At 48.4% G+C, this 26546-nt stretch overlaps 1 protein-coding gene and 1 long non-coding RNA gene across 3 annotated transcripts; both read left to right on the forward strand.

Annotated features, from left to right (window-relative positions):
• Positions 1 to 1433: 1433 nt before the first annotated feature.
• LOC103172876 lies at positions 1434 to 4928 on the forward strand. 2 transcript variants are annotated; one of them, XR_006085983.1, is made up of 3 exons: positions 1434 to 1464; positions 4564 to 4731; positions 4898 to 4928. It is a non-coding gene; the product is annotated as an uncharacterized LOC103172876 (long non-coding RNA). The 2 variants fall into 2 exon arrangements; XR_487021.2 differs by lacking the exon at positions 1434 to 1464 and having other exon boundaries at positions 4408 to 4731.
• An 8081-nt stretch (positions 4929 to 13009) lies between these two features.
• Positions 13010 to 26262, forward strand: LOC103190863 (fibrinogen alpha-1 chain-like). The gene is made up of 2 exons (XM_042345890.1): positions 13010 to 13044; positions 24892 to 26262. Exon 2 carries the CDS (start codon positions 24893 to 24895, stop codon positions 25976 to 25978), a length of 1086 nt encoding a protein of 361 aa, XP_042201824.1. The 5' UTR covers positions 13010 to 13044; position 24892; the 3' UTR covers positions 25979 to 26262.
• The last annotated feature ends 284 nt before the right edge of the window (positions 26263 to 26546 follow it).

The raw sequence follows: 26546 nt of genomic DNA on the forward strand, positions 1-26546 counted from the left end.
TCGAGGGTATGTATGTCCTTTTTTTAAATAATGAGACCCAAACTGCACACAATACTCCAGGTGCGGTCTCACCAAAGGCCCTATACAGTTGCAGGAAGACTTCCCTACTCTTGTCCTCTGATCCTTTTGAAATGAACGCTAACATGCCGTTCGCCTTCATAGTTGCTGCTGCACCTGCAAAGTGAGACTGGTGTATAAAGAGTGTACACCACTTTTGGTGAGTGTTTCTGTGTGTGTGTATATTGTGTGTGTTTGTGTGTTTTTTGCGGATCTGTGTATGTGTATTTATGTGTGTGTGTTGTATTTGATTTTGTGTTTCTGTGTGTGTTTTTGTTTTTGTATGTTAGTGATTGTTTTTGTTGTTTGTTTGTGTGTACATGTTTGTGAGATTGTATATTTGTTTGTGTTTCTCAGTGTGTATTTGTGTATGTGTTTGTGTATGTTTATGTATGTTTGTGTATGTGTGTTTGTGTGTGTTTCTGTGTGCATATTTGTGTGTGTTTTTGTGTATGTATCTGTTTATGTATATTTATGTCTGTGTGTGTTGGAAAGTGATGTTGTTCCTGTGTGTGTTTGTTTGTTTTTGAGTGTGACTGTGTGTCTTTATGTGTGTTTCTATGTGTGTTTATGTTTTTGTGTGTGTATGTTTGTGATTGTTTGTGCATGTGTGTGCGTGTTTGTGAGTTTGTTTTTTCTATGTTTGTTTGATTGTTTGTGTGTTTCTGTGTATGTGTTTCTGTGTATGTTTATGTATGTCTATGTGTGTTTGTGTGTGTTTGTATGTGTGCTTGTGTGCTTTTTTTCTGTGTGTGTGTTTACACTCGTGGGATTGTGTGTGTTTGTGTGTCAGTGTTTGTGTGTTCGTGTGTTTATCGATGCTGGCGTGTGTTTCTGTGTGTGTTTGCGTATGTATGTGTGAATTTGTGTGTGTGTGTGTGTGTCTCTGTGTTTGTTTCTGTGTGAGTGTGTCTGTGTATGTTTGTGTGTGGGTCTGTGTGTGTGTATTTGTCTGCGGGTCATGTTTTTATGTATGTTTGCGTGTGTGAGTAAGTGCGTATCTGTTTCTGTGTGTCTTTGTGTCTGTGTTTGTGTGGTGGTGTGTGTGTCTATGTGCTTAGTGTGTGTTTGTGTGTGTATTTGTGTGCTGGTGTGCGTGTTTGTGTATGTGTGTGTGTGTGTGTGTGTGCGCACTCCTGCATCCTATCCGGCATCAAACAAACTGTGATTGACAGTGGGTTACACACACTGTGTTTACTCTGATCCCTGTTATGTCTCTGTGTCTCTGATCTCCAGGTTGGACAGTAACAATCTGACAGCGGATTGTACCGAGGATCTGACCTCCGCTCTCAGCACAAACCACTCACTGACGGAGCTGCTCCTGAATAAAAATAATCTGGGAGATTGTGGAGTGAAGCGACTGTGTGAGGCTCTGAGGAACCCGGAGTGTAAAATACAGAGACTGTGGTAAGTAACGCACTGCGTCTCCAGAGTCTGAATGTCTCCAATATCTCAATGTGTTTATTGTGACTGTCTGATCAGTGCGGCTGAATATTGTGACAGGAATCGGTGTGACAGTGTGAGGCCACAAACCATCGTTTACATCAAACTCTCAATGTGTATTAATGTGTGTGTCTGTGCAGGTGTGTGTGTCTTTATGTGTGTGTGTGTATGTGTCTCTGTGTGTCTGTGTATGTGTATGTGTGTGTGTGATTGTTAGAAAAATTTGTAACTCTCCCCAACAATTTTAAAATGATACGATTCCAGTTTACCTATTGGTTGAGTTCAGTCACTATATTCAGATCAAAATAGGAGGTAATGCACAAGTAAATGAAACAATAAAATAATACACAATACACAAAACTGTACCGAGCGGATTCCTGTCACAGCACTGGTCGTGTCCCGCACTGCTCCGCTACCGTTCCCGAGAGATATCTAACACACCTTTGTTTAAAGACACCTTAATAACTCCAGACAAAGCTGTCTTTTTTAAGAAAAACAACTCCTTATATGGTTATATCCTTAGTATGTTTCAATTTCAATTCTCCCTTTAACCACATTTGATTCTCTCCTCATCAGTCCCTTTGTCCAGTGTGTAAGTGTGAACAGACTTTCTGTGTCCTTGTAAGTCCTCACCTTATGTTGCCATTGTTTTGGGTTCTGCCTTCAGTTACTGAGCTTTGCCGCCTTTGCACTTCTATTTTAGATTCTTAAACCACACTTTAACATTAATCCATGACAACACTGTGTGTATGTATGTCTCTGTGTATGCGTGTGTGTGTACGTATGTGTGTGTGTCAATGCATATGCTTTTGTGTGTGTGAGTGCGTGTGTGTGTCTGTTTGCTTGTCTGTGTGTGTGTGCGTTTGCCTGTGTATGTGGGTCTATGTGCTTTTGTGTTTGCTTTCGTAAGTGTGTGTGTATCTATGTGAGCAATTGTTTGTGTGTGTGTTTGTCTTTGTTTCTGTGTTTGTGTTTGTGCGTGTGTTTTTGAGTATATCTGTGTATATATTTTGTGTCTCTCTGTCGGTGTGTGTTTGTATCTGCAGAGTTTTTTGTGTCTCAGTGTGTAATTGTGTTCGACTGTGTTTGCTTGTGTGACTTTGTGCTTGTGAGTGTGTGTGTGTCAGAGCCTTGGAACGTCCGATATGAAAGGCGATATACAACTGTAATCTTGTTGTTGTTGTTGTTGTGTGCGTTTGTGTATGTTCCTGTGAGTGTGTGCGATTCTGTGTGTGTTTGTGTGTGTTCCTGTGAGTGTGTGCGATTGTGTGTGTGTATCCCAGGAGATCGAGTTCAAGAACCTCGTCCTCTCCTTTAAGGTCATCCATGTCCTCGCCCCCTCCTCCCCTCTCTGACCTGCTGACTCCCTACCAACCTGCCCGCTCCCTCCGTCCAGTGGGCTCTGGGCTGCTCCGTGTCTCCCGCCCGACCCGCCCTCCCATCGGTGTCCGGGCTTTCAGCCTCTCTGCCCCACACTCTGGAACTCCATCCCACGGTCCCTTCCCCTCACTTCCTCTCTTGTCTCCTTCAAGGTCGGTCTCAAGACCCTTCACTTCGATCGAGCCTTTGGTCTCCCTCCCACCTCTCTGCCTTCCTTCACTCCTACCACACCCCTCCCACACCCCTACACCACCCCTGTGTTTTGTGTGTGCGTATTGGTGAGTTTGTTTTTATGTGTCTTTGTTTGTGTGTTTCTGTGTGTATTTGTGCGTGTGATTTCGTGTGTATGGTTATGTATGTTTGTGTATGCCTGTGTATGTGTGTGTGTGTAATTGTGTGCTTTTTTTGCGTGTGTGTGTTTACGTGTATGTTTGCGTGTGTTTGTGTGTGTCCGTTTTTTGTGTTTCTGTGAGTGTGTGTGTTTGTTTCTGTGTGTTTCTCTGTGTATATGTGTCTGTGTGTCTGTATCTGTATGTGTGTATTTGTCTGTGCGACTTGTGTTTGTACGTGTGTGTATGTGTGTGTTTGCGTGTGTTTCTGTGTGTGTCTGTTTACTTGTCTGTGGGTCATCTGTTGGTGCGTGTGACTGATTGTATTTGTCTGTGGGTCATGTGTTTGTTTATGTGTGTATGTGCATGTATGTGTGTGTGTTTGTTTGTTGCCATTTTGTTTATGTTTGTATGTGTGCTTGTGTGAGTGTTTGTGCTTATGTTTGCGTGTGTGTATGTTTGAGTCGTGTGTGTTGGACTGTGTTCGATTTTGTGTGTATGAGTTTGCGAGTGTTTTTGTGTGTGTTTGTGTCTTTCTGTGTGTGCGTGTGAGTTTGTGTGTGTATATATTTGTGTGTGTTTGTGTGTATCTATGTATGTCTATTTATATATGTGTGTTTGTATGTGCTGTGCTTCTGTTTGTGATTGTGTGTTTTTGAGTGCATCTTTATGTGCGTTTGTATGTTTGCGGGTGTTTGTATGTTCGTGTTTGTCAGTCTGTTTTCGTGTACGTTTGTTTGTGTGGTTCTGAGTGTGTATTTGTTTGTGTTTGTGTGAATGTTTATGTATGTTTGTGTGTGTATGCGTGTTTGTGCGTGCGTGGGTTTTTTTCTGTGTGTGTTTGCGTGTGGTTGTGTTTGTGTGCATATGTGTGTGCGTTTGTGTGAATGATTGATTGTTTGTGTGTGTGTTTGTGTTTCCTTGTGTGCGTTTCTGTGTGGGTGTTTGCGTACGTATGTGTTTGCGTGGGTGAGTTTTTGGGTGTGATTGTGTATGTTTCTGTGTGAGCGCGTTTGTGTGAGAGTGTGTGTTTTTTTGTCTGCGTGCGTGAGTGTGTGTATTTATGTGTGTCTGTGTGTGTCTGTGTGTGCGTCTCTCTGTTTATGTGACTCTATTTGTGTGTGTTTTTGTGTATTTTTCTGTGGGTCATGTGTTTGCGTGTATTTGCGTGTGTGAGAGTAAGTGTGTATCTGCGGCGATGTTTTTGTCTGTGTTTGTGTGTGTTGGTGTGTGTGTGTTTGTGTGTATGAACTCCTGCAACCTGTCCGGTATCAAACAAACTGTGAGTGACAGTTGGTTATACCCACAGTGTTTACTCTGATCCCTGTCATGTCTCTGTGTCTCTGATCTCCAGGTTGGACAATAACAGACTGACCGATGGCTGCACTGATGATCTGGTCTCCGGTCTCAGTACAAACCGCTCACTGAGGTTCCTGGACCTGAGGTCTAACTCCTTCACAGACCGCTCTGTACCCGCTCTCCGCCGCCTCATACAGACCTGCACCAGTCTCGGGGAGATCTGGTGAGTGTTCGTGTCAGTGTTTAATGTGATAAACACACAGAGAAAGGGCTGTGTATCAGATTGGGAACAGTTTGAAGGGATTTATTTATTCATTAAACTGTGACATGAACAGTTTACAGTTTGTACCATTATCCCATGGGTTTATTTCCTGTTTAATGTGTTTCAGGCTGTGGGGGAATGGGTTCAGTTCAGACGGACGGAATCAGTTGGAGTCACTGCGGGGAATCAGACCTGGATTGTTAGTGTCAGTGAGAGTTTGACTGAGGCAGTGACTGTCCACACAGTCTGTGTAATATGGAATATATTCTGGACACTGTAGTGGCTGATTATTAAAGATGTTGATCCTGATTCCTCTCCCATCTCTGCTCTGGGGACAACAACAACAACAAGATTCCATTTATAAAGCGCCTTTCACGTCAGGAGGACGTCCCAAGGCGCTGCACAGTTGGGTCATAACCCGAGCAGGGGGGAAATGGTCAGGGTGAGGGGAGGGAAGGGAGGTAGCGAGGAGGGGGGAAATGGTCAGGGTTAGGGGAGGGAAGGGACGGAGCGAGGAGCGGGGAAATGGTCAGTGTGAGGGGAGGGAAGGGAAGGAGCGAGCAGGGGGGAAATGGTCAGGGTGAGGGGAGGAAAGGGAGGGAGCGAGGAGCGGGGAAATGGTCAGGGTGAGGGGAGGGAAGGGAGGGAGCGAGGAGGGGGAAGAGAGTCGAGAGGGGAGCTGAAGGCACGGTCAAAGAGAAAGGTTTTGAGACCGGCCTTGAAAGAGGAAAGGGAGGAAGCGGCGAAGGCACTGGGGGATGGAGTTCCAGAGCCTCGGGGCTGAGAGGCTGAAGGCCACCAATGGTAGGGCGATTGGGGCGGGGGACGTGGAGCAGACCGGAGCCGGAGGAACGGAGGGTACCGGCAGGTAAGTAGGGGGATAGTAGGTCGGAGAGGTAGGAGGGAGCAAGGCCGTGAATGGCCTTGTAGGTGAGGATGAGGATCTTGAAATCAATACTCTGGGGGATGGGGAGATAGTGGAGGGGAGCGAGGGTGGGAGTGATGTGGTCGCGGTGTCTGGTGCGGGACAGTACACGAGCTGCAGAGTTCTGAATGACCTGCAGTGTGGAGGGAGGTGGCGGGAAGGCCGCGAGGAGAGAGTTCCCATAGTCCAGCCTTGAGGTGACAAAGGCGTGGACCAGAGTTTCAGCCGCGTGAGGGGTGAGGTAGTGCCGTAGTCTGGCGATGTTTCGGAGGTGATGGAAGGCGGTGCCAGTTGTGGTGCGGATGTGAGGGAGAAAGGACAGCTCAGGGTCGAACAAAACGCCGAGGTTCCTGACTGGCTTTGCGAGGTGGAGAGTGCAGCCTTGGATGCTGATGGTGTCAGCGCCTGAGGTGCGGAGGCGCTGACGTGAGCCAATCAGGAGGGCCTCGGTTTTTCGCACGTTGAGCTGAAGAAAGTTGTCTCTCGTCCAGGACTCAATGTCGGACAGGCAGGCTGTCAGGACATCGGTGGTCGTGGAGTTGAGAGTAGAGGAGGAAATGTAGAGTTGGGTGTCATCCGCATACATGTGGAAGTTAACTCCATGTCTCCGGATGATGTCACCGAGGGGGAGCATATAGAGGGTGAAGAGGAGGGGACCGAGGACAGAGCCCTGAGGGACACCACATGAGACAGTGCGGGGGGTGGAGGAGAAGCCATTCGTCGAGACGAAATGAAGACGATGAGAAAGGTACGACCTGAACCATTCAAGGACAGTGCCTTGAAGGTTCAGGTGGGAGAACACGCGGTGGAGTGGTAGCGTGGTCGACCGTATCGAATGCTGCCGATAGGTCGAGGAGGACGAGGAGGCAGAGGGAGCCCTGGTCACAGATGGTCAGGATATCGTTGGTGACCTTGACCAGGGCAGTTTCTGTGCTATGGGCAGCACGGAAACCTGACTGAAGGGGTTCGAAAAGAGAATGGGTGGAAAGGAAAGAGCGCAGTTGGGAGGCGACAACTCTTTCCAAGACCTTGGAGAGAAAGGGGACGTTGGAGATGGGCCGGTAGCTTGATAGCTGCGACGCATCAAGGGAGGGTTTTTTCAGGGTGGGCGTGATGATGGCAGTTTTTAATGGAATGGGGACAGAGCCAGAGGAGAGGGACAGGTTAATGATGTCAGTGATATGTGGGGCAAGAAAGTGGAGCTGGGAGATAAGGAGTGGAGTGGGGATGGGGTCAAGGGAGCAGGTGGTTGGTTTTAGGGATTGGATGAGTTCAGTGACAGAGGGTGGGGAAACGGGTAGGAAGGTGTGTAGGGGAGGATGGGTAGGAGTCGGAGTGTGGGAGGGAAGGGGTGGGTGGTGGGTGGAAGTTGGAGGGGAAGTGACGCGGAGCGGATTCCCTTGATCTTGGATTCAAGGAAATCCAGCATCTCCTCGCAGTGAAGGTTGGAGGAGATGACCTGCGCGGAGTGGCGGGGGGGACGGAGGAGTCGGGTTGTGGTGGAAAACAGTAGCCTGGGGTTGTTCTTCGCCTCCAGCATTATCCTGGAGTAGAAGGACGACTTGGCCGAGGCTAGAGTGGAGCGGTAAATTTTGAGGAGGTCCAGCCAGATTTGTCGGTGGACCGTTAGGCCAGATTTGACACAGGTGCGTTCAGCAGCCCGCACCTGGCTTTTCAGTGAGCGGAGGTGGGTGGTGTACCAGGGGGAGGAGCGGGAGTAGGAGACAGTGCGGGAAGTGATGGGGGCAAGAGTATCGAGTGTGGAGGAGAGGGTATTGTGGAGGAGGGAGAGAGGAGAAGAGGGGTCGGTGAGGGTTGAAGGCCAGAGGGAGAGGAGTTCAGAGGACTCCAAGGCATCGGTTAGGGATTGTGGGGGTAACTTCTTCCAAGGGCGGTAGAAGATGGTGGTGGGTCTGGTGGAGGTGGGGAGGGGGGTGGAGGTGGTGAAGGAGATGAAGTAGTGGTCAGAGATGGCCTTGTCGGTAATAGTGACATCCGAGACACTGAGGCCCCGGGTGATCACCAAATCGAGTGGGTGGCCGTGACTGTGAGTGGGGGAGTTTATGTGTAAGGAGAGGTTGAGTGAGGAGAGCAGGGAAGAGAAGTCTGTGGAGATGGAGCAGGAGGGGGTGAAGTGTAGGTTAAAGTCGCCCAGGATGATGAGGCGATCGGAGCAGAGGCAAAGAGATGTGAGGAGTGTTGAAATGTCAGAGATGAAGGTGGGAGAGGTTTTAGGGGGCCGGTAGAGGAGGAGGATTTTAAGGGAGAGGAATGAGGGGTGGGAGAGTGTGAGGTGCTCAAAGAGCCAGTGGAGTAGGGGGATAGGGCAAGTGGTGTCCTTGAGATAAGGGCAACACCACCGCCACGGCGGTTGGGGCGGGGGATGTGGTGGGAGGTGTAGCCGGGTGGCGTGGCCTCCGTGAGGGGGAAGGTGTCGCCTGGGGTGAGCCAGGTTTCTGTTAAGGCCATGATATCAACGTTCTCATCAAGGATGAGATCGTTGATGACCAGGGCCTTGTTGCAGAGGGAGCGGACATTTTGCAGTCCGATGTGGAGGGAGCGGTTGACAGAAGGGTGTGTGGGAGGGGAGGGGGGTCCAGGTTGTGAGGCAGGGGTGGGGGGAATGGGGATGAGGGAGGAGAGGTTGACTCCCCGGGTCTGTGTCCGGGGTGGGTGGCGAGTGTGGTGGGGAATGGGGCAGTCGGTGTGGCTGCTGCTGGACAGCCAACGCCGAGTGCCACGGTGAGCCCGGCGGAGGATTCCCAGGCTGGAACAGAGGGAGGTTGTGGGAGGGTCAAGTGGGGATAGAAGACGAGAGGGACGGAGAGAGAGGAGGAGAGAGCGGGAGAGATGCAGAGGGGGGAGGGTTTGGGGGAGAGAGGAGGGGGGAGGGAGGGAGGGGTGAGGGGGCTCGGGTCAAAGCGGCAGCCATAGTGCGCACGCGGGGACCGGGAGCGAGCGGTCAGGTGGATGGCATTATCCCGCAGATTGGGGCATCGAACCCAACAGGACCATAGTGGGCTCTGATGTGAGCCCTGGGGGGGGGGGGGGGGCGCAGAGGGTTTTTTTTTTTTTTGTGCGGGCGCACGCACCTGAAAACTAATCTATGACGTCGCAGTTCCCGCGCTCCGCCCCCACACCACACCCCCCCCCCCCCCCCGGGGCTGAACTCGCTCCGGCGTCGAGTTTAGGTACCTGGGTCAGTAGGCCCAGGCTCCTCCCCGCGCTGTCCTGCCGCCGCTCCCCGACTGGATAGAGTGCTCGCGAGAGAGTGTGCTCGGAAAAGAGAGATTCCGCGAGAATGCTCGCGCGAGCGTGTGTCCGAGAGAGTGCACGCGAGGGTGTGCTCGAGAAACGGAGATTGCGTGCGAGCGTGTACATGCGTGAGAGAGATTGCGCACGACAGAAACTTCGCGAGTGTTTGCGCATGACAGAGCGGCAGCGCAAGAAAGTGTGCGCGCACAAGAGTGTGAATGGGAGGATGTGTTTGCGTGGGAGAGTTCACCCGAGAGACAGAGAGAGTGCGTCGAAAAGAGTGTGCGGGAAACTGTATTCGCGAGAGATATTGCACGCGTCAGACAGTTCGCGCAAGAGAGATTGCATGAGGCAGAGTGTGCGCCGAAGATAAGAGTGTTAGCACAAGAGAGTGTGCGTGCAAGAAATTGTGAGCCCGAGAGTGTGCACACGAGAGAGTGGACGCGAAGAGAGAGTGCGCGTGACTGTGCTCCCGAGAGACGGACTGCGCAAGAGAGATTGAGAGCGAGCGACACAGTGGGGGAAACAGGTTACGCGTGAGAGGAATTGTGCGTAAGAGTACACCCGCAAGAAAGTTTCCGCCTGAGAGAGAATATATGTGCGACAGAGTGTACATCAGAGAGATTTCATGCGAGAGAGTGTGTGCCGAGGACAAAGAGACTGTATGAGAGAGTGTTCGTATGAGAAAGTGTGCGTGTGACATATTATGCCTCTGCGAGTGATTACCCAATAGAGATTGCGCGTGCGAGAGACTACGCACGAGAGAGTGTGAGAGAGAAAAATTGCGCGAGAGAGATTACGCGTGAGAGATTTTCTGCGCGAGAGAGAAGGGCGAGGCGACAGATTGCGAGTGAGAGACAGTGCGTCCAAGAGAGTGTACGCGAAATGACGGCTGCGCGAGCGTGTGCAGGAGTGAGTGTACTCCAAGAGACAGAATGCGTGAGAGAATGTGTATTAAAATTGTGTGCGTGAGAGAGTGTTCGTGATAGAGAGAGCGAGTGCGCCGAAGAGAGAGATGCTGACCGAGAGTGCGCATGCGAGAGATTGTTTTCATGAGAGAGTGCGCAAGAGAGATTTCGCGCGCGCGAGAGAGTGTGCAGGCAACAGAGTGTGATCTCGAGGGTGTTTACAACGAAGAGAGAAAGATTGCGTGATTGAGTACGCGTGCAACCGAGTGTGCTCACGAGAGAGAGTTCGCGCGACGGATTGCCCGCAAGACATTGCGCACGAAAGAGTGTGCACGAGACAGAGTGCATAAAAGAGTGTGTATGAGGAAGAGAGTGGGAGAAATACAATTTAGAGAGCGTGCTCATGATGGAGTGCGAGCGAGAGAGAAAGAGTGCGCTCAAGTGATTGTGCGCCGTAGCCAGAGACGCTGTATGAGTGAGAGAATGCATGCAAGAGAATGTGCGAGCGACAATCTCGTGTGAGAGAGAGTGTGCGCAAGGGAGAGTGCGCGTGCGAGAGACTATGCGTTTAATAGAATGTTTGCGAGTAAGAGAGACTGCGCGTGAGAGAAATCACTCGTGCGAGAAAGGTTGCACGCGAGATATTGCGCGCGATAGATATTGTGCACAATAGAGAGTGCGAGTGGGAGACATTGCGCGCAAGGGAGAGATTAAGGTTGAGAGAGAGTGTGTGCGAGAAAGTTTTCGGGCGAGAGGGTACGCGCGAGAGATTGCGCACGAGCGAGGATATGAGCTGCTGAAACCCTGGTTCACGCCTTTGTCACCTCAAGGCTGGACTATGGGAACTCTCTCCTCGCGGACTTCCCGGCCCTCCCTCTACACTACAGGTCATTCAGAACTCTTCAGCTCGTGTACTGTCCCATACCAGACACCGCGACCACATTACTCCCATCCTCGCTCCCCTCCACCGGCTCCCCATCCCCCAGAGGATTGATTTCAAGATCCTCATCCTCACCTACAAGGCCATTCACGGCCTCGCTCCCTCCTACCTCTCTGACCTGCTATCCCCCTACCTACCTGCCCGTACCCTCCGTTCCTCTGGCTCCGGTCTGCTCCACATCCCCCGCCCCAACCGCCCTACCATCGGTGGTCGGGCCTTCAGCCTCTCAGCCTCGAGGCTCTGGAACTCTATCCCCCAGTGCCATCGCCGCTTCCTCCCTTTCCTCCTTCAAGGCCGGTCTCAAAACCTTTCTCTTTGACCTTCAGCCTTCAGCTCCCCTCACGACTCTCTTCCCCCTCCTCGCTCCCTCCCTTCCCTCCCCTCACCCTGACCATTTCCCCCCTCCTCGCTCCCTCCCTTCCCTCCCCTCACCCTGACCATTTCCCCAATGCTCGGGTCACGACCCAACTGTGCATCGCCTTGGGACGTCCTCCTGACGTGAAAGGCGCTTTATAAATGGAATCTTGTTGTTGTTGTTGTTGTGAGGCAGTCCACGAGAGAGTGAATGCCGACGAGAGTAAAACTGCGCGAGAGAGTTTGCGTCAAGAGAGTGTGCGCGCGAAGGAACGTTCGTGCGAAAGAGTGATTGCACGTGAGAGGGAGACAGACTGCGGCTAAGCGGAGAGACAGAGTGCTTGCAATAGAAAGTGCGCACTAGAGTGAGAGTGTGCGAGTGTGTGCGGGCAAAAGCGTGTGCACACAAGAGTGTGTGAGCTCCAGAGAGTATACAACGAAGAGGTAAAGACTGCATAAGAGAGTGTGCGTGTGTGGGCGATAGTGCAAGTGCGGGAGTGCGCGCGAGAGAGAGTGCGCAGGAGAGAATGTGAGTTCGAAAGTGTGTGCGCCCAAGAGAGGAAGACTGCACGAGAGAGTGTGCAAAGTTAAATTGATCATTTTCTATTCACGACTGCTAGTGGGACACTGCTGCGCGCAATTGGCTGCCGCGTTTCACACACAAATGTATGGTCAATTCACTTTCTGTGAAGCGCTTTGAGACGTCTCGAGGATGTGGTAACTCTCTGTATCAAGTGCCAGTTTTATTATTATTATGATAACGTATTGCAATGACAAAGGCAGTCTCAGCGTATTCAGTTTTATTAAGCAGTGTTAATTAATAGATTCTATAATATTTGGTTGATATTTATTATGGGTTTATATATTCGATTGTCTTGTGCGTACAATAAAATGTCGGCTCCACATCAGTAGTCTCTGGGACGTCTCCCGGCGTGAAGGGCGCTATATAAATGCCAGTTGCTGTTGTTGCTAAATATGGATAATAATGGATGATGTTAATGACATTAATATAATAACAATAATGACAAAAGGAATAATAATGAAAATAATAGCAAAAATATCAATGATAATCGTAATAACAATACAATTAAAATAACAACAAAAATAAAGTAATAAAAACTAGAAATATAATATTAATAACAATGATGGGCGTGTCTCGCTCCTGTTAATCACTGGTTACCAGGGAGACAGTGGGCGTGTGTCTCCCTCCTGTCAATCACTCGTTATCAGGGAGACAGTGGGCGTGTGTCTCCCTCCTGTCAATCACTCGTTATCAGGGAGACAGTGGGCGTGTGTCTCTCTCCTGTCAAACACTCGTTATCAGGGAGACAGTGGGCGTGTGTCTCTCTCCTGTCAAACACTCGTTATCAGGGAGACAGTGGGCGTGTGTCTCTCTCCTGTCAATCACTGGTTACCAGGGAGACAGTGGGCGTGTGTCTCCCTCCTGTCAATCACTCGTTATCAGGGAGACAGTGGGCGTGTGTCTCTCTCCTGTCAATCACTGGTTACCAGGGAGACAGTGGGCGTGTGTGTCTCTCCAGTGAATCACTGGTTACCAGGGAGACAGTGGGCGTGTGCCTCTCTCCAGTCAATCACTGGTTACCAGCGAGACAGTGGGCGTGTCTTTCAGGGAAGGCGAGCAGCCGCGCTGACGTTACTTGAGGGCGGGAACCTGGAGAAAGTCGACGTGTTGACGTTACCTGATGGAGAGCCTGTGGGAGAGACGTGCTGACGTCACCGCGTTTGGTTGGTAGAGTGGAGAGAAAAAATCGATGGCGGAGCGGAGACAGAGACAAAGCGAGAGAGAGAAGGAGATAGTGGCCAAGGAGAGTGAGGAGAGAGAGAACAAGAGAGGTGGAGAAGGAGAGAGTCCAATCGAAAGAGAGAACGAGGTAGGAAGAAAAGGGAAAAGAGAACAAGGGAGGGAGGGAAGAAGGAGAGAGTGTAAGATGGCGGTGGCAGGAGGAGGAGGTCGGTTCTTTCACTCTCTCTCTATCTGCCTTTCACATTCACTCTCTCGCTCACTCTCTCACTTTCTCTCTTACACTCACCCTGTCTCTATCTCTCTCACATTCACCCTCTCTCTGTGTCGCTCATAATCTCCCTCTCTCTGTCTCACACTCACCCTCTCTCTGTCTCTCACCATCTCTCTCTATCTCTCATACTAACCCTCTCTCTGTGACTCTCACCATCTCCCTCTCTCTTTCTCTCTTACACTCACCCTCTCTCTGTGTCTCTCACCATTTCCCTCTCTCTGTCTCTCTCACCGTATCTCTCTCCCTCTCTGTGTCCCTCTCCCATTCTGTGACATGAAGATCACAGCCACACACGGGAAACAACAGCTCCCAGCATGCTTCATGGCTCAGCCCCCTGGTGACTGGGCCGATACGCCCGGGGCAGCCTGGGAGCTGTAGTCAGTTTGTGACAGACTTTACCTCGCAGTCTCCCTGTCTCTCCGCCCCAAACACAGTCTCCCCCCCCCCACACACACATTCTCCTTGTCTTTCTCTCACACACACATTCTCCCCGTCTCTCCCACAAACACACAGTCTCCCTGTCTCTCCCACAAAGACGCACAGTTTTCCAGTCTCTCCCACGCACACACACAGTTTCACTGTGTCCCCCACACACACAGTCTCTGCTCCCCACACACTCAGTCTCCCTGTCTCTCCCCCACGCACACAGTCGTGCTGTCTCTCCCACACACAGCGTCTCCCTGTCTCTCCCACACACACAGTTTTCCAGTCTCTCCCCCCATACACAGTCTGCCCGTCTCTCCTCCTCACACACAGTCTTCCAGTCTCTCCCACACACACAGGTAGTCTCCCTGTCTCTCCCACACGCGCACACCTTCTCGCTGTCTCTCTTTCACACACGCAGTCGCTCTCTCTCTCTCTCTCACAATCTCTCTGTCTCTCTCACGTACACACAGTTTCCTGTCTCTCTCTCTCACACACATAGTCTCCCTGTCTCTCCCCCACACACACAGTTTCCCTGTCTCTCTCATACACACAGTCTCTCTTTATCTATAACACAATCTCTCTCTCTCTCTCACACAGTCTCTCTGTCCCTCTCACAAATAGTCGCTCTGTCTCTCTCACACGGTCTATTTGTCCCTCTCACAAACAGTCTCTCTGTCACTCACATACAATCTCCCTGTATCTCTCACACACACAATCTCTCTTTCTCTCTCACAAACATTCCTGGAATTATTTGAGCCAGGTCTCTGTTACAGGCACTACAACGTAACCTCATGTGGCAACTTCAGCCTGGTATCTTAGTGGTCAAACTCCATGCATTTACGCACATTCACTCCAAGACTGATTGAGTCTGTTCTATTTATTCCTTCCTTTAACTGAATTACTCCTTATTACATTGCTACTTTTCTCTCCCAGCCCTCTATGTGACTTGTTTGTCCTCTCTAATGCTACATTCCGATTCATTTCCAACCTCGAAACTGGTTTAAACCCTTCGCCAAAGCACTAGTTAACCTCACTGCGAAGACATTGGTCCCATCCCTGTTCAGGAGTAACTCATCACCTTGTGCAGATCCCACCTGCCTCAGAAATGTTCCCAATGATCCAGGAACTTTCTGCACCATTTCTCCAGCCAGAGTCTATATGTTTGATCTGCTGTTTTGATACACAATAGCCATTGAGACAATGGGAGTAATCCAGAGACCACCACATTTGAGGTCCTACTCGTTAGCCCCGTCGCTGAGAGATGTGAGTAGATGTGATGTGATGCCATATTATATGCAAGGATTACTCTTCTGATCACTGAAATGACGAATGATTGCACTAACCACTACACTACAAGACTCCATAGATTAAATCACTCCATACAAATAAAATCCTCGCATACCATAAGAAAAGTACTATTCTGAATTTCAAATAAATGAATAAATGTGGAAGAAATTTGTTGCAAACTTTAGTCACTCTCTACGCTTGGCCTGGAAAAAAGATTCCTGATCCAACAGGTATAGAATAGACAAATGAGATTTGAATATTAGCAGTTCCAGATCCTCTAGTTGTTCCACAGTAAAACAACTAGAAAATTTTTTATATACAGATAGCCGTTGACGTCGGTAGCGCTTCACAAAGCGCTGTCAAATAACATCAAAGATATCGTATCAATCGGCACCATAACATGTAATAATATAATGATATAATATATAACGATATAATAATAATATAACGGTTAACAGTTTACGGCAATCCCATTAATATTTCAACTTTTGAGCAAGAAAGAAATCAGGGAGTACCTAAACAACTCAAGGTTAGTCTTTACAACAACAATAACATTAAATTTTTATGGCGCGTTTCACGTCGAGACTATGTCGCTAGCCATTGGAGAGATACTGTTTCGGACCCCAGCGGGGGGGCGGAGGTGGAGGGACGAGTTTTTGGAGGGCAGACGGTGGAGGGCAGTGGTTGGGAAGGAGGTTGATTTAAAGCACGGTCGAAAAGGAGCGTCTTGAGATGCGTCTTGGAGAAGCTAAGGGAGGAGGAGAGGCAGAGGGACTGCGAGATGGTGTTCCAGCAATTGCAGATTTATATCTTCCTTTCGATCATTGCCCAGGTCTCCTATTCCTCCAGGATCAATCTATCGGTTCCCACACAGTCGTCCATGTTTGCCTCCTCCTCCACCTGTCCTCCCTTATCCACCTTCGTGGGACTGCACTCGTATGGTTCGAGTCCTACTTAATCTCCACTTCATCTCGCGCCCCCGCCTGGTCACATGCGAGGTATCCCAGAGCTTCATTCTTTACCGATTTATTTTCCAATCTATACGGTACCTCTGTGCGATGTCATCCGTAGACACAAAGTAAACTTCCACATAAATGCTGACACGCAACTCTGCTTTGTCTCCTCCTGTATCGACTCCAGGTCCACAGATGTTCTATTTGCTTGTCTGGCAGGCATCAGGGCACGGATGAGAGCAAACTTCCTACAGCTTAATATAACCAAGACAGAAGCCATACTCTGGCTCACGTCAACGTCTTCACTTCTGCGGATTTGAACTCGTGGCTCTGCCTCAGACTCAACAAATCAGTGCACAATCTAGACCTCCAGTTTAACTCCCAGGTGTCCTTTATTCCTCACATTTAGTCACTGACCAGGACCGCCTTTCTTCACCTCTGCCACATTGCCCACCTCCGTCAGTACAGTTCCCCGAATGCAACCAAAATCCTCGTGCAATCATTTGTTACCTCCCACCTGTATTACTAAAATGCACTCTTCGTCAGTCTTCCCAGCTCCACAATGCGAACATTCCTGCTTATTGAGATCTCTGCAGCCCGTAAACTGACCTGGACCAAATTCCATTCCCCCATCTCACCAATTATGATCCTGGATCCACTGGCCCACAATCACTGAGCAGATTGTCCTAAAGAGCCTCACAGTCGTGTTCAAATTATTTCGCTCCTGGCACCTCACTACCTCTCTTCCTTTTCAAACATGATTACGGTCACCTCTCCCTCCAGCTGAGGGTCCGGCTTCGCCAAGTATTATTGCACTGCGACGCTAGCCTGAGTGGAGGGCGCTCTATAATATTGCTAACCGGTGTTGTGGTTGAGAGTTAGACTTACTGCAGTTATTTAGTTTTAAAGAGAAACGTTTCACAGGAGACCCTATTGGTCCTTAGAGAGGATATCCTCCTAACTTGCAAGTTCTTGTATCAAGGCCTCTTATTTATGTACAATATAATATAATCCAGGGTGAAAATTTAAACTCCGTAAAGTACTTTAGGATGCATCAGCACAGGAGAACAAGAGGGCATAGTGTTTGTGTTTCAAAGACAGACTTGTTTTTGTGGTAAGGCAGATCTCTGTTACATCTGGAAACCCATCAACATGCTGAAGAGAATCCAAACCAAGATCAGATTCCCATGCATCTCACATTCATAATGATAATCCACAGATAGATTGTTGGAATGTAATACACACTCCCACCCTAGAGGGACACATTCTGGTTTCCTAATTCCACAGGGATTGGTTGGCAAGAGCCAAGGCTAGGGGAAATCCAAATGTGTACGTTGTGGAAACTGCTGGAGCCTAACCCGCTAAAACTACAGCGTCTGCCATTAAAAAAAGACTGGATCTGGAACCGACATTCTGTTGTCAAGCTTGTCACCATATAAACTAGTCGAACAGTAAGGGGAAAGAATGACTGATATCAGCAAGTCAGTATATGGGCAGATCCATAGCCAGAGAGTTTACTCCGGTCAGTTACTGGTTGCTGAGTCTCAGTGAGATCCAGATATTAAATGGTGTGTTTGTGGAAATGCTGCTCTTTCTCTGTTAGCAATGATACAAACTTCAGGTCTGGGCTGGGTGGCTTGTGACTGTAACGTTCTAAAGGTGGTGGTACAAGTGATTCCAATACAAAATGGTTTTTCAACTCAAATTTAACGATTTGCACCATATTTACATAATCAAACCTCCGATTGTCACTGAAACAAACCACCCAAATTTGAGCTGTTGCTATATGCTTGTGGTGCGTTTTAGCTGTTTTTGAAGTACGTGTTGTTTTTGCGCTTTGCTCTCGTGCTTTGACTCTCAGTAGCGGAGAGGAACAAGAGGATGTGAGTTCAACTCTGCACATCCTCTGTGGTTACCCCAGCGCCTGGTTTCATGTTTCATTCTTTCTTCACAAGAAATGAGTGAGATGCCGGACAACAAACCGGGGCTGTTCACTGAAAATGCTCTGACTTCTCACGGTGGCCAACTAGGTCCCGGGGTGTTTGTGTGTGTGTGTGTAGTGAGGGCATTGGCCACACTGAGCTCTGCTTCTGCCGTGCTGTGTGTGACACCAACAGAATTAAAGTGAATCTGCTTGTGTCTCAGCCTGTGTTTTGGGGTCTATTCAGCTCTTTCTGTATGTATCTCTTTCTGCCTGACAGTCAGTCTATGTGTCTGTATCTATTTGTGTGGAAATGCACTTGTTTCTCTGTTGATCAAGATAGAAAGTGCAGATCTGGTCCGTGACTTCCCATTGTTGACCAGCTATGGATCAGGGTTGCCAATGGCTACACTGTGTGATCTGCTTCCCGAAATTCTTGTGTTTGTCTATATGTGTATGTCTCTCTGTGTATACATTTCTTTGTGTGTATCGTTTTGTAAGCATGTGTATATGTGTATCTTTGAATGTATCTGTGTGTAGGGAGGGCAGTACCCACATTGTGTGCCCTTCCTTATCCAGGCTGTGTGTGTAGGGAGGGCAGTGCCTACACATCGTGTTCTGTCTGTCCCAGGCTGCGTGCGTGTGTGTGTGTGTGTGTTTGTAAGGAGGGCAGTGCCTACTGTGTGCTCTGCATGTTCGGGGCTGTGTGTGTGTGATGGGGGGTGGGGGGGGGGCGAGTACTGTCCCCACACTGTGTGCTATACATGTCCTGGGCTGTAGGCGAGCTGAGCTGTGCATAACACCATCTGCATTAAACTTGTAGCTCCTGACAATTAGCTAATAGTTTACATCAGGGGGTCCAACTGGGTGTCCACAGCCTAATACAAACTTTGAACCATTTCCAACTTTGGGTCACCCACTCCCACCGGAACCTCCTCTCCTCAATCTCAACCCTGCCACCTCTTCCCATTAACCATCCCCCCAAATTCGTCCCACCATCCACCTCCTTCCCACGTACCTAATCGTATTGCATCTACACCCCCGCCGAACTTACATCTAATCCATGACCAGCGACTATCATCCCCCAAGCCGTCACCTCCTCCCCTCACCCACTCCACGCAACATCCACACCCTCTCACTCCGCTCGCCACCTTCTCCAACCATCCACTCCTTCCTGCACAATCAAGGATTCCCTGCCCCCTGTGACTGGTCTACACTTCCAGGTCCTGCCAATGAGCCATGCTGGGGTGTCAGCAGCAGTGAGTTCCCTGGACTATTGTCGACCCTTCTGACTCATGAACCGGACTAGAGACCGTCAAAGATTGCTAGCATGATTCCGACATTCAATTGCCAGGCAGGTTATCTTGGACCTAGTTGAGCTCCAAGGAGACACAGGTCATGATTCTTCACTGAGAGACTAAGGAAAATCAGGAAAAATGTCCCGATGTCAGGCGTTTGAGAAAAACACAGCGCTGTACTGGGATGGCAGGAGGGAAAATGCGTGTTCAATAAGTGTGTTAATTGCGCTGAAGGAGCTGCTTTAATCCAACCAATCAGATGTTTCCAGCACACGATGAGGAATTGGAACCAACCAGGGTTCAGAGAGGAGATTGTGTCATCAGGAGTCGGGCAGACAGACAGAGAGCAACTTTGTGTCTGAGGAATTTCCTTTGCTCTGAAAAGGAGATCGGCAGCTCAGAGAGCGAGACAGGCCAAGAGGCGGCAATTGAACCCCGGCAACAACTGGACACGGAGAGCAGCACCAAGGTAGTCTCAGAGCATCAGTTAGCTCAACATCATTTACATTAACGTTTTACCTCAGCACCAGATTACATTAGATCTGCAGATTTGTGATGTCCTGTAGCTGATTCCAAGAACTTACCTTTACACAGCGCTCTTCGTAAGGTAGCTTTCTGAAGCACTTGACAGTGTTGGAGTCTGATCCTAATTTAGGGGGAGAGGGAGGGAGAGGTGACCTACAGCACGATGAAAAAATGAAGACAGGAATTGAAGTTGAGGAGGGAGTGGGCACCGAAGGTGTAACGCAGGCCACCAGGGGAAACTAGGAGGCCGGAGCCAGCCATGTGGAGGTAGTGGTTGATGGAGATATAGGGCGGGATTCTTTGCTGAGACGCTAAGGAACATCAGCAATAATGGCCCGATGTTAGGAATATGAGACAGAGCTGTTGAACTGTGATGGCAGGAGTGAAAGTGCGGGTTCAATAACGGTAATGGTCGGGAATGGGAGAGAGGAGGGGGGCGGAGGGGGGGTGGTTGTAAACATATCGTATAGGTAGGGAGGTGCGAGGGGAACAAATGATTTTGAAAAAGAATGAGAGTATCTTGAAATCGAAGATGAAAGCTTACTGGTCAGAGTGAGTCCTGTAGCTCAGTGGTTAGAGCACTCGCTTTGCAAGCGAGAGACCTGAGTTCAATTCCAGACAGCGGGAAACCTTGGGCAAGTTTCTTTACTCCACACGCCTAATAATAATCCATCCAAAACCAAAAAAAAAACAAAAATAAAATAAATTGGTCATTTTCAATCTACGATTGTTTGTGGGACATTGCCGCGTGCAATTGGCTGCCGGGTTCGCCCAAAAATATACAGTCAATTCACTTTACAGTGTGTTCTGTGAAGCGCTTTGGGACGTCCACCCGACGCGAAAAGCGCTATATCAAATGCAAGGATCATTATTATTATTAGAGCACAATCAAAATAGTACTCTCCCCCAAACGAGAGGAATTGTCTTCAATTCCCGGCAGAGCAAAACTTTGAGCAAATTTACTTACTCCACACACACACACACACTCCTCTGTTTACGTAGCTGTAAGAAGGAACCCGCATGTTAGTCGATTGATGGATTGCTCTCTGTGGGTAATAAACCATTATGTCTCTGTTTGTCTGCCTGTGTCTCTCTGTGGCTGTCTCTGTGTGTGTTTGTGCATGTGTGTTTGTGTGTGTATCTCTCTCTCTCTCGATGTATTTCCGTGTCTGTGCATCTCTGTATGTGTGTATTTCTCTATCTCTCTTTTATCTCTGTGTGTACCTCTGTATCTGTCTGTATGCGTCTCTCTGTATCTGTCTTTGTATGCCTCTGTATCTCTCTCTCTGTATATCTGTGTATGTCTGTACTTCTATGTTTGCGTGTGTCTCTGTATTTCTCGCACTGTCTCTGTGTATCGGTATTTGTATCGCTTTATCCTTGTGTAATTTTGTCTGTTTGTATGTGTGTTTCTCTCTCTCGGTATCCCTATCCGTGTCCATGTGTGCAACAGAATGTCTGTATTTAAAACTCGCTCTTCCTGTACGTGTTTCTCTCTCTGCGTATCTGTGTGTGTTTCTATGTTTGTGTGTGTGTCACTTTCTCTCTCTGTTTCACTGTATATGTGTGTGAGCGTATCTCTCTGCGTCTCCGTGTCTCTGTCTCTCTGTGTGAGTGTGTATCTTTATGTGTCTCAGCCTTTCTGTCTGTATGCCTGTGTTTGTCTGTCTCTCTGTTCATGTCTCTCCGTGTCTGTTTCAGTGTTTCTCGCTGTGTCTCTGTCTTTCTCTCTCTATGTCTGTGTGTTTCTATCTCACTGTTCATATCTCACGATGTGAGCGTTTCGCTCTGTGTCTTGTCTCTCTCTTCCCGTTTGTATGTATCTTTGTGTGTGGGTCTGTCTCTTTCTCTGTGTGTCTGTGTGTATCTCCGTGTATGGTTGTCTATATCTTTTTGTGTCTGTGTGTGTGCATGTTTCCCCATGTCTCTCTCTTTTTCTCTGTCTGTGTTCATGTATCACTCCTTGTCTCTGTATATCTCTATATTATTATATGAGTATATCTCTCTGTATGTGTTTATGTATGTCGCTCTATATGTGCACATTTGTTTCTCTCTCTCTCTGTATGTGCGCATCTCTGTTTCTCTGTTACCTGTAACTGTGTGATTGTATGTGTGTGTATTTTCCCCTCTCTTTCTGTCTGGTTCACTCTGTCCGTGTGCTTCTGTATATTAGTCTTTCTGTATTTAGCTTGTATGTGTGTGTGAGAGAGCGTTTACCCTTTATCTGTCTTCTCCCTGCCCCTGTGAGCATGCACTTATATTTGAGTACCTCCCTCCAAATTTGTCTGAGTGTGTAACTCTCTTTTTGCCTGTATCTGTGTGAATATCCCTACCTCTGTGTCACGATATCTCTCAAAGAGCGTCTCTCTGTGTGTGTAGCTCTCTATCTTTGTCGTTATGTGTGTATCTCCCGCTGTATGTGTCTGCCTATCATATGTATATATGTGTGCATCTCTCAACCCCCATCACTCTCTAATTGTTTTCTCATGTATGTGACGGTATGAGTGTGTCTGTGTGTGAATCTATGTATCAATCACTATTTGTGAGTGTCTCTGAATCAGATTCTCTCTCTCTGTTTCTCTCTGTGTGAATGTGTTTCTCTGTGTGTACGTGTTGTTCTGCGTACGTCTTTGTGTGTATATATCTGTGTATGTCTACGTGTGTGTGTATGCATGTCTATCTGTGTAGGTGTGGAGCTGCTATCACACATCAGGGTTTCCTAGGCCTCAGCATACAGAGCAGAAACACCTGAGTCTGTGACAGTCATTTTGAGCATCTGTTAATCTGCTAAGGCAAGATATAACCTGTGTTGTGTTGGTAACGCCAAGTCAACTCACTACAACATGGTTTACAGTTCAAACTAACAGCATTTACACCAAAACTACAATATCAACTGTCTGATTATCAGTAAACCAAACCGCCGTAGTTCGAGCTCTTGCTATATGTTGATGGCATTTGAGCTGCGTTTGATTTACATGTTCTGTTGTCCTTTGCTCTCGTGCTCTAACTGATAGCAGCAGAAAGGAACAAGAGGCTGTGAGTTCAGGTCTGCACATCCCTTGTGGTTAGTTATACTAGCGCCTGGTTTCCTGTCTTCGTTTACAAAGAAATGCAGACCAAGGACGAGGAGCTTTAACTGTTGACAGATAACCAACTGGCTTCTCATTGTGGCCATATGGAGCAGGGAGGGCAATTCCCTGTGTCGTGGGCTGTCTTTGTGTGTGTGTATGGATGCCAATGCCCCCACTGTGTGCACTGCCTGTCCTGGGATGTGTGTGTATGGGGAGGGCAGTGCCCACACCAAGTGTTCTACGTGTCCCGGGGTGTGTGTGTGTGTGTTTTGGGAGGGCAGTGCCCACACCGAGTCTTCTACCAGTCCCGGGCTGTGTGTGTGTGTGTGTGTGTAGGGAAGCCAGTGCAAATAATTCGTAATCTACCCTGTCCCAGGCCGTTTGTGACACTAGCAGCATTAAACCAGCCGTAACTGATAATCCACCAACAGCTTAAAAACAGAATATATATTTATTTAGTGATATATATTTACACTTATTTAAACAGAAAGGAAACAAAAGCAATTTACTATTATCCCGTTTCAGGATGTGACAGAGCAGCCCAATGTAGCGATCTCGGGGGGGGGGGGGGGGGGGCTTGTGTGCGGCCTTCACTGCGCTCCCACTTTGCTGAAGGGACCAAAGCTGCCACACGTCAGAGTCCTTCCAGCCTTTGTAGGGCGCAGTTATAAGGTAGGTTTTATGCTACAATCTCTGTAGTGCTGTGTATGGTGAATCCATCGGAATCTCTGCTACGGAACCCCTTTTAAATGTGTACCAATTATTTTATGTTTCTTTTCCCCATTCTTTCTCCCAAAATGCATCACCTCGCACTTCTCCACATCAAATTGCATCTGACGTGTGTCTGCCCACTTCACTAGATTGTCTGTGGCCTCCTGCCTTCTGCTGCCATCCACTTCACTGTTCAGCACATTCTCAAATTTCGTGTTATCTACAAACTTAAACATGATGCTTTTTATACCCAAGTCATTCAAATATATCATACAGAACAGTGGACCTAATCCCGACCCCTGGGGGACACCACTGTATTTGGTGTGAAAGACAACCATTTAATACTAACCGCTGCTTTCTATCTCCCAGACAATTGGTGTCCATGTTGCCACTAACCCTTTTATACTATGACCTTCAGTTTTTCTAACTCGTGTATTATGTAGCACCTTCACCAACATTTTCTGAAAGCTAAAATGCACTACATCAATTGCATTACCTTCATCAATCCTGTCCATTATATTATCAAGGAACTCAATTACGTTTGTCAGACACAATTTGCCATGAGCAAATCTGTTTTGACTATCATTAGTTAGCTCATGATTTTCCAAGTGAAGAATAATTTTGTCCGAGATTTGGGGCTCTAGAATTTTCCTCAACATTGACGTAAGGCTGACTGGCCTTTGTTTGCCAGATTCATCCATCTCCCTTTTTTTGAACATTTGCACCCCCACAGTCCTCGGGCACTACTCCCGTATCCAAGAAGTTTTAAAGGTTTGTGGCCAGAGCATCCGCTATTTCCACCTAAACTTCCCTCAGCAATCTAGATTGCATTCTATCTTTTAAGTATCTGCTCTCTCTTTTTATCCTATCCAATTTCTCTACCTCCTCCTCTTTTATTATGACATGAGCAACATTCTATTTTTTGAAGACAGAAGCAATGTACTCATTCAGACATCAATCTTGCTTTCTGCCTCGACGAGAAGCTTTCCTTGTTGGTCGATAATCGACCCCACCATTGCTTTGACCATCTTTCACTCTTTGTTTTTTCGTTGAATCACTTTCAAGTGTTTTGGCATTTTGTCTAATTCCCTTTTGAAACCCAATATGAATTCTGCCTCAACCACTTCTCCCGCAGAACATTCCAGATCCTGACTGCTTTGTGCATGGAAAAAGTTCTCCTGATCTGCAACATTCTGCCTGTCTATATATACTTCTCTTTCACTGGTTACCTCTGGAAGGTGTTGATTCCCCAGCTGGGGTCGGTCCTTACTGTACTCTTTAATGCTTGAGTGTGGGTCACTTGCCTCAGTTCGTAGCTCTCTGTCCTCTCAGACAAAAGGTTGTGCTTCTAAGCCCCACAATCCATGAGGAAATCATGAGGAACTCGACCTGCTGTGGACATAAGTGCATATAACAGGCAGGACAAGCAGAGTCAATGTATTTGCTGCAGATTTGTGTCACCACATGAGCAATCTGAAACTCGCTCCATTTAATATTGAGCTCTGTTACAGGATGGGAGCCTGCTGTTCTAAAGCAGCCTCTGGGAAGAAATGCAAAGGACAAAGCAGGCAGGCCTCAGCTTGTCACAATGCACGGGTTGTGGAACAGGAAAGAGATCGTCCACCAGAGGGCTCTACACTTGATGGTAACCAACCTGAAGAACGCGCTGCGGGTGATGGTAACGACCCTAAAGTGGGCGTTGCAGTTGATGCTAACCAACCGACAGAAGGCGCGACACGTGATGGTAACCAACCTACAGTGGGCGCTGCAGGTGATGGTAACCAACCTACAGAGGAATCTGCAGGTGATGGTAACCAACATACATTGGGCGACACAGTTGGTGGCGACTGGCCAATGGAGGGTACTACAGGTGATGGTAAACAACCTACAGAGGGCAATACAGGTGGCGGTAACGAACCTACAGTGGTCGCCGCACGTGGTGGCAACTGGTCAACAGAGGGCGCTACAGGTGATGGTAACCAATCTACAGACGGCGCTACAGGTGATGGTAACCAACCTACAGAGGTCGTGACAGGGGATGGCAACCTGCCAACGGAGGGCACTACAGGTGATGGTAACCAACCTACAGAGGGCGCTACAGGTGACTGTAACGAACCTACAGTGGGCGCCGCACGTGGTGGCGACTGGCCAACAGAAGGCGCTACAGGTGATGGTAACCAACCTACAGACGGCGCTACAGGTTATGGTAACCAACCTACAGAGGTCGTGACAGGGGATGGCAACCTGCCAACGGAGGGCACTACAGGTGATCATAACCAAGCTACAGAGGGCGCTACAGGTGATGGTAACCAACCTACAGTGGGCCCCGCAGGTGGTGGCGACTGGCCAACAGAGGGCGCTACAGGTGATGGTAACCAACCTACAGACGGCGCTACAGGTGATGGTAACCAACCTACAGAGGGCGCTACAGGTGATGGCAACCAACCTACAGAGGGCGCTACAGGTGATGGTAACCGACCTACAGAGGGCGTTACACGTGATAGCTACTCGCCAACAAAGGGCGCTGCAGGTGATGGTGAGCGGCAGACAGTTGAGAAAATCCACGAATCCGCAAGCGCTGCAGAAACAGGTACGTAAAATATTTTGTGATTTCCGATCCCCGAGTTTCGAATCAATGACCAGACAATCCAATAAACAGTTAACCGAGGAAATCCAGAAATGAGTTACTCGATATTTCCCGATCTTCCGACCCCGGACAGGGGAGATGTTTGCAAAAGCGCCTTGTTTCTCTTCTGCCTCCCACTGTACGTAAATATATATTAGAATCAGTATGGATTCCACTGGGAATTGCGCTGACCCTCTACACATCTCAGACTGTTCCAATTGGAATAATTCCAATTGTCACTGTAGCTCCCCTTGTCACAGACATAGATAGCATTCCCCTCACAAGCTGCTAACCACCTATGAGCATGCTCTAGGCAGCCTTCCACATCAGGCTTGTTTCTCAGCCTTCAGAGAGGCAGGCATTGGGACTGTAGCCGTTTAATCCGAAGCTGACGTCAACTGGTCCAGTAAAGCTACATTTAACTATCAAACCTTCTGGAACATTCGGTTGCTGTTTGAAATAATAATAATAAAAATAATCCTTGCATTTGATAGAGCGATTTTCACGTCTTCTAGACGTTTCAAAGCACTTCATGGCATA

This window comes from Callorhinchus milii, unplaced genomic scaffold (genome assembly GCF_018977255.1).
Source record: "Callorhinchus milii isolate IMCB2004 unplaced genomic scaffold, IMCB_Cmil_1.0 Scaffold144, whole genome shotgun sequence".
Lineage (NCBI taxonomy): Eukaryota > Metazoa > Chordata > Chondrichthyes > Chimaeriformes > Callorhinchidae > Callorhinchus > Callorhinchus milii.

Coding starts and splice junctions, on each gene's coding strand:
- LOC103190863 (XM_042345890.1), top strand. CDS start 24,893: ATGGGAGCCTGCTGTTCTAAAGCAGCCTCTGGGAAGAAATGCAAAGGA.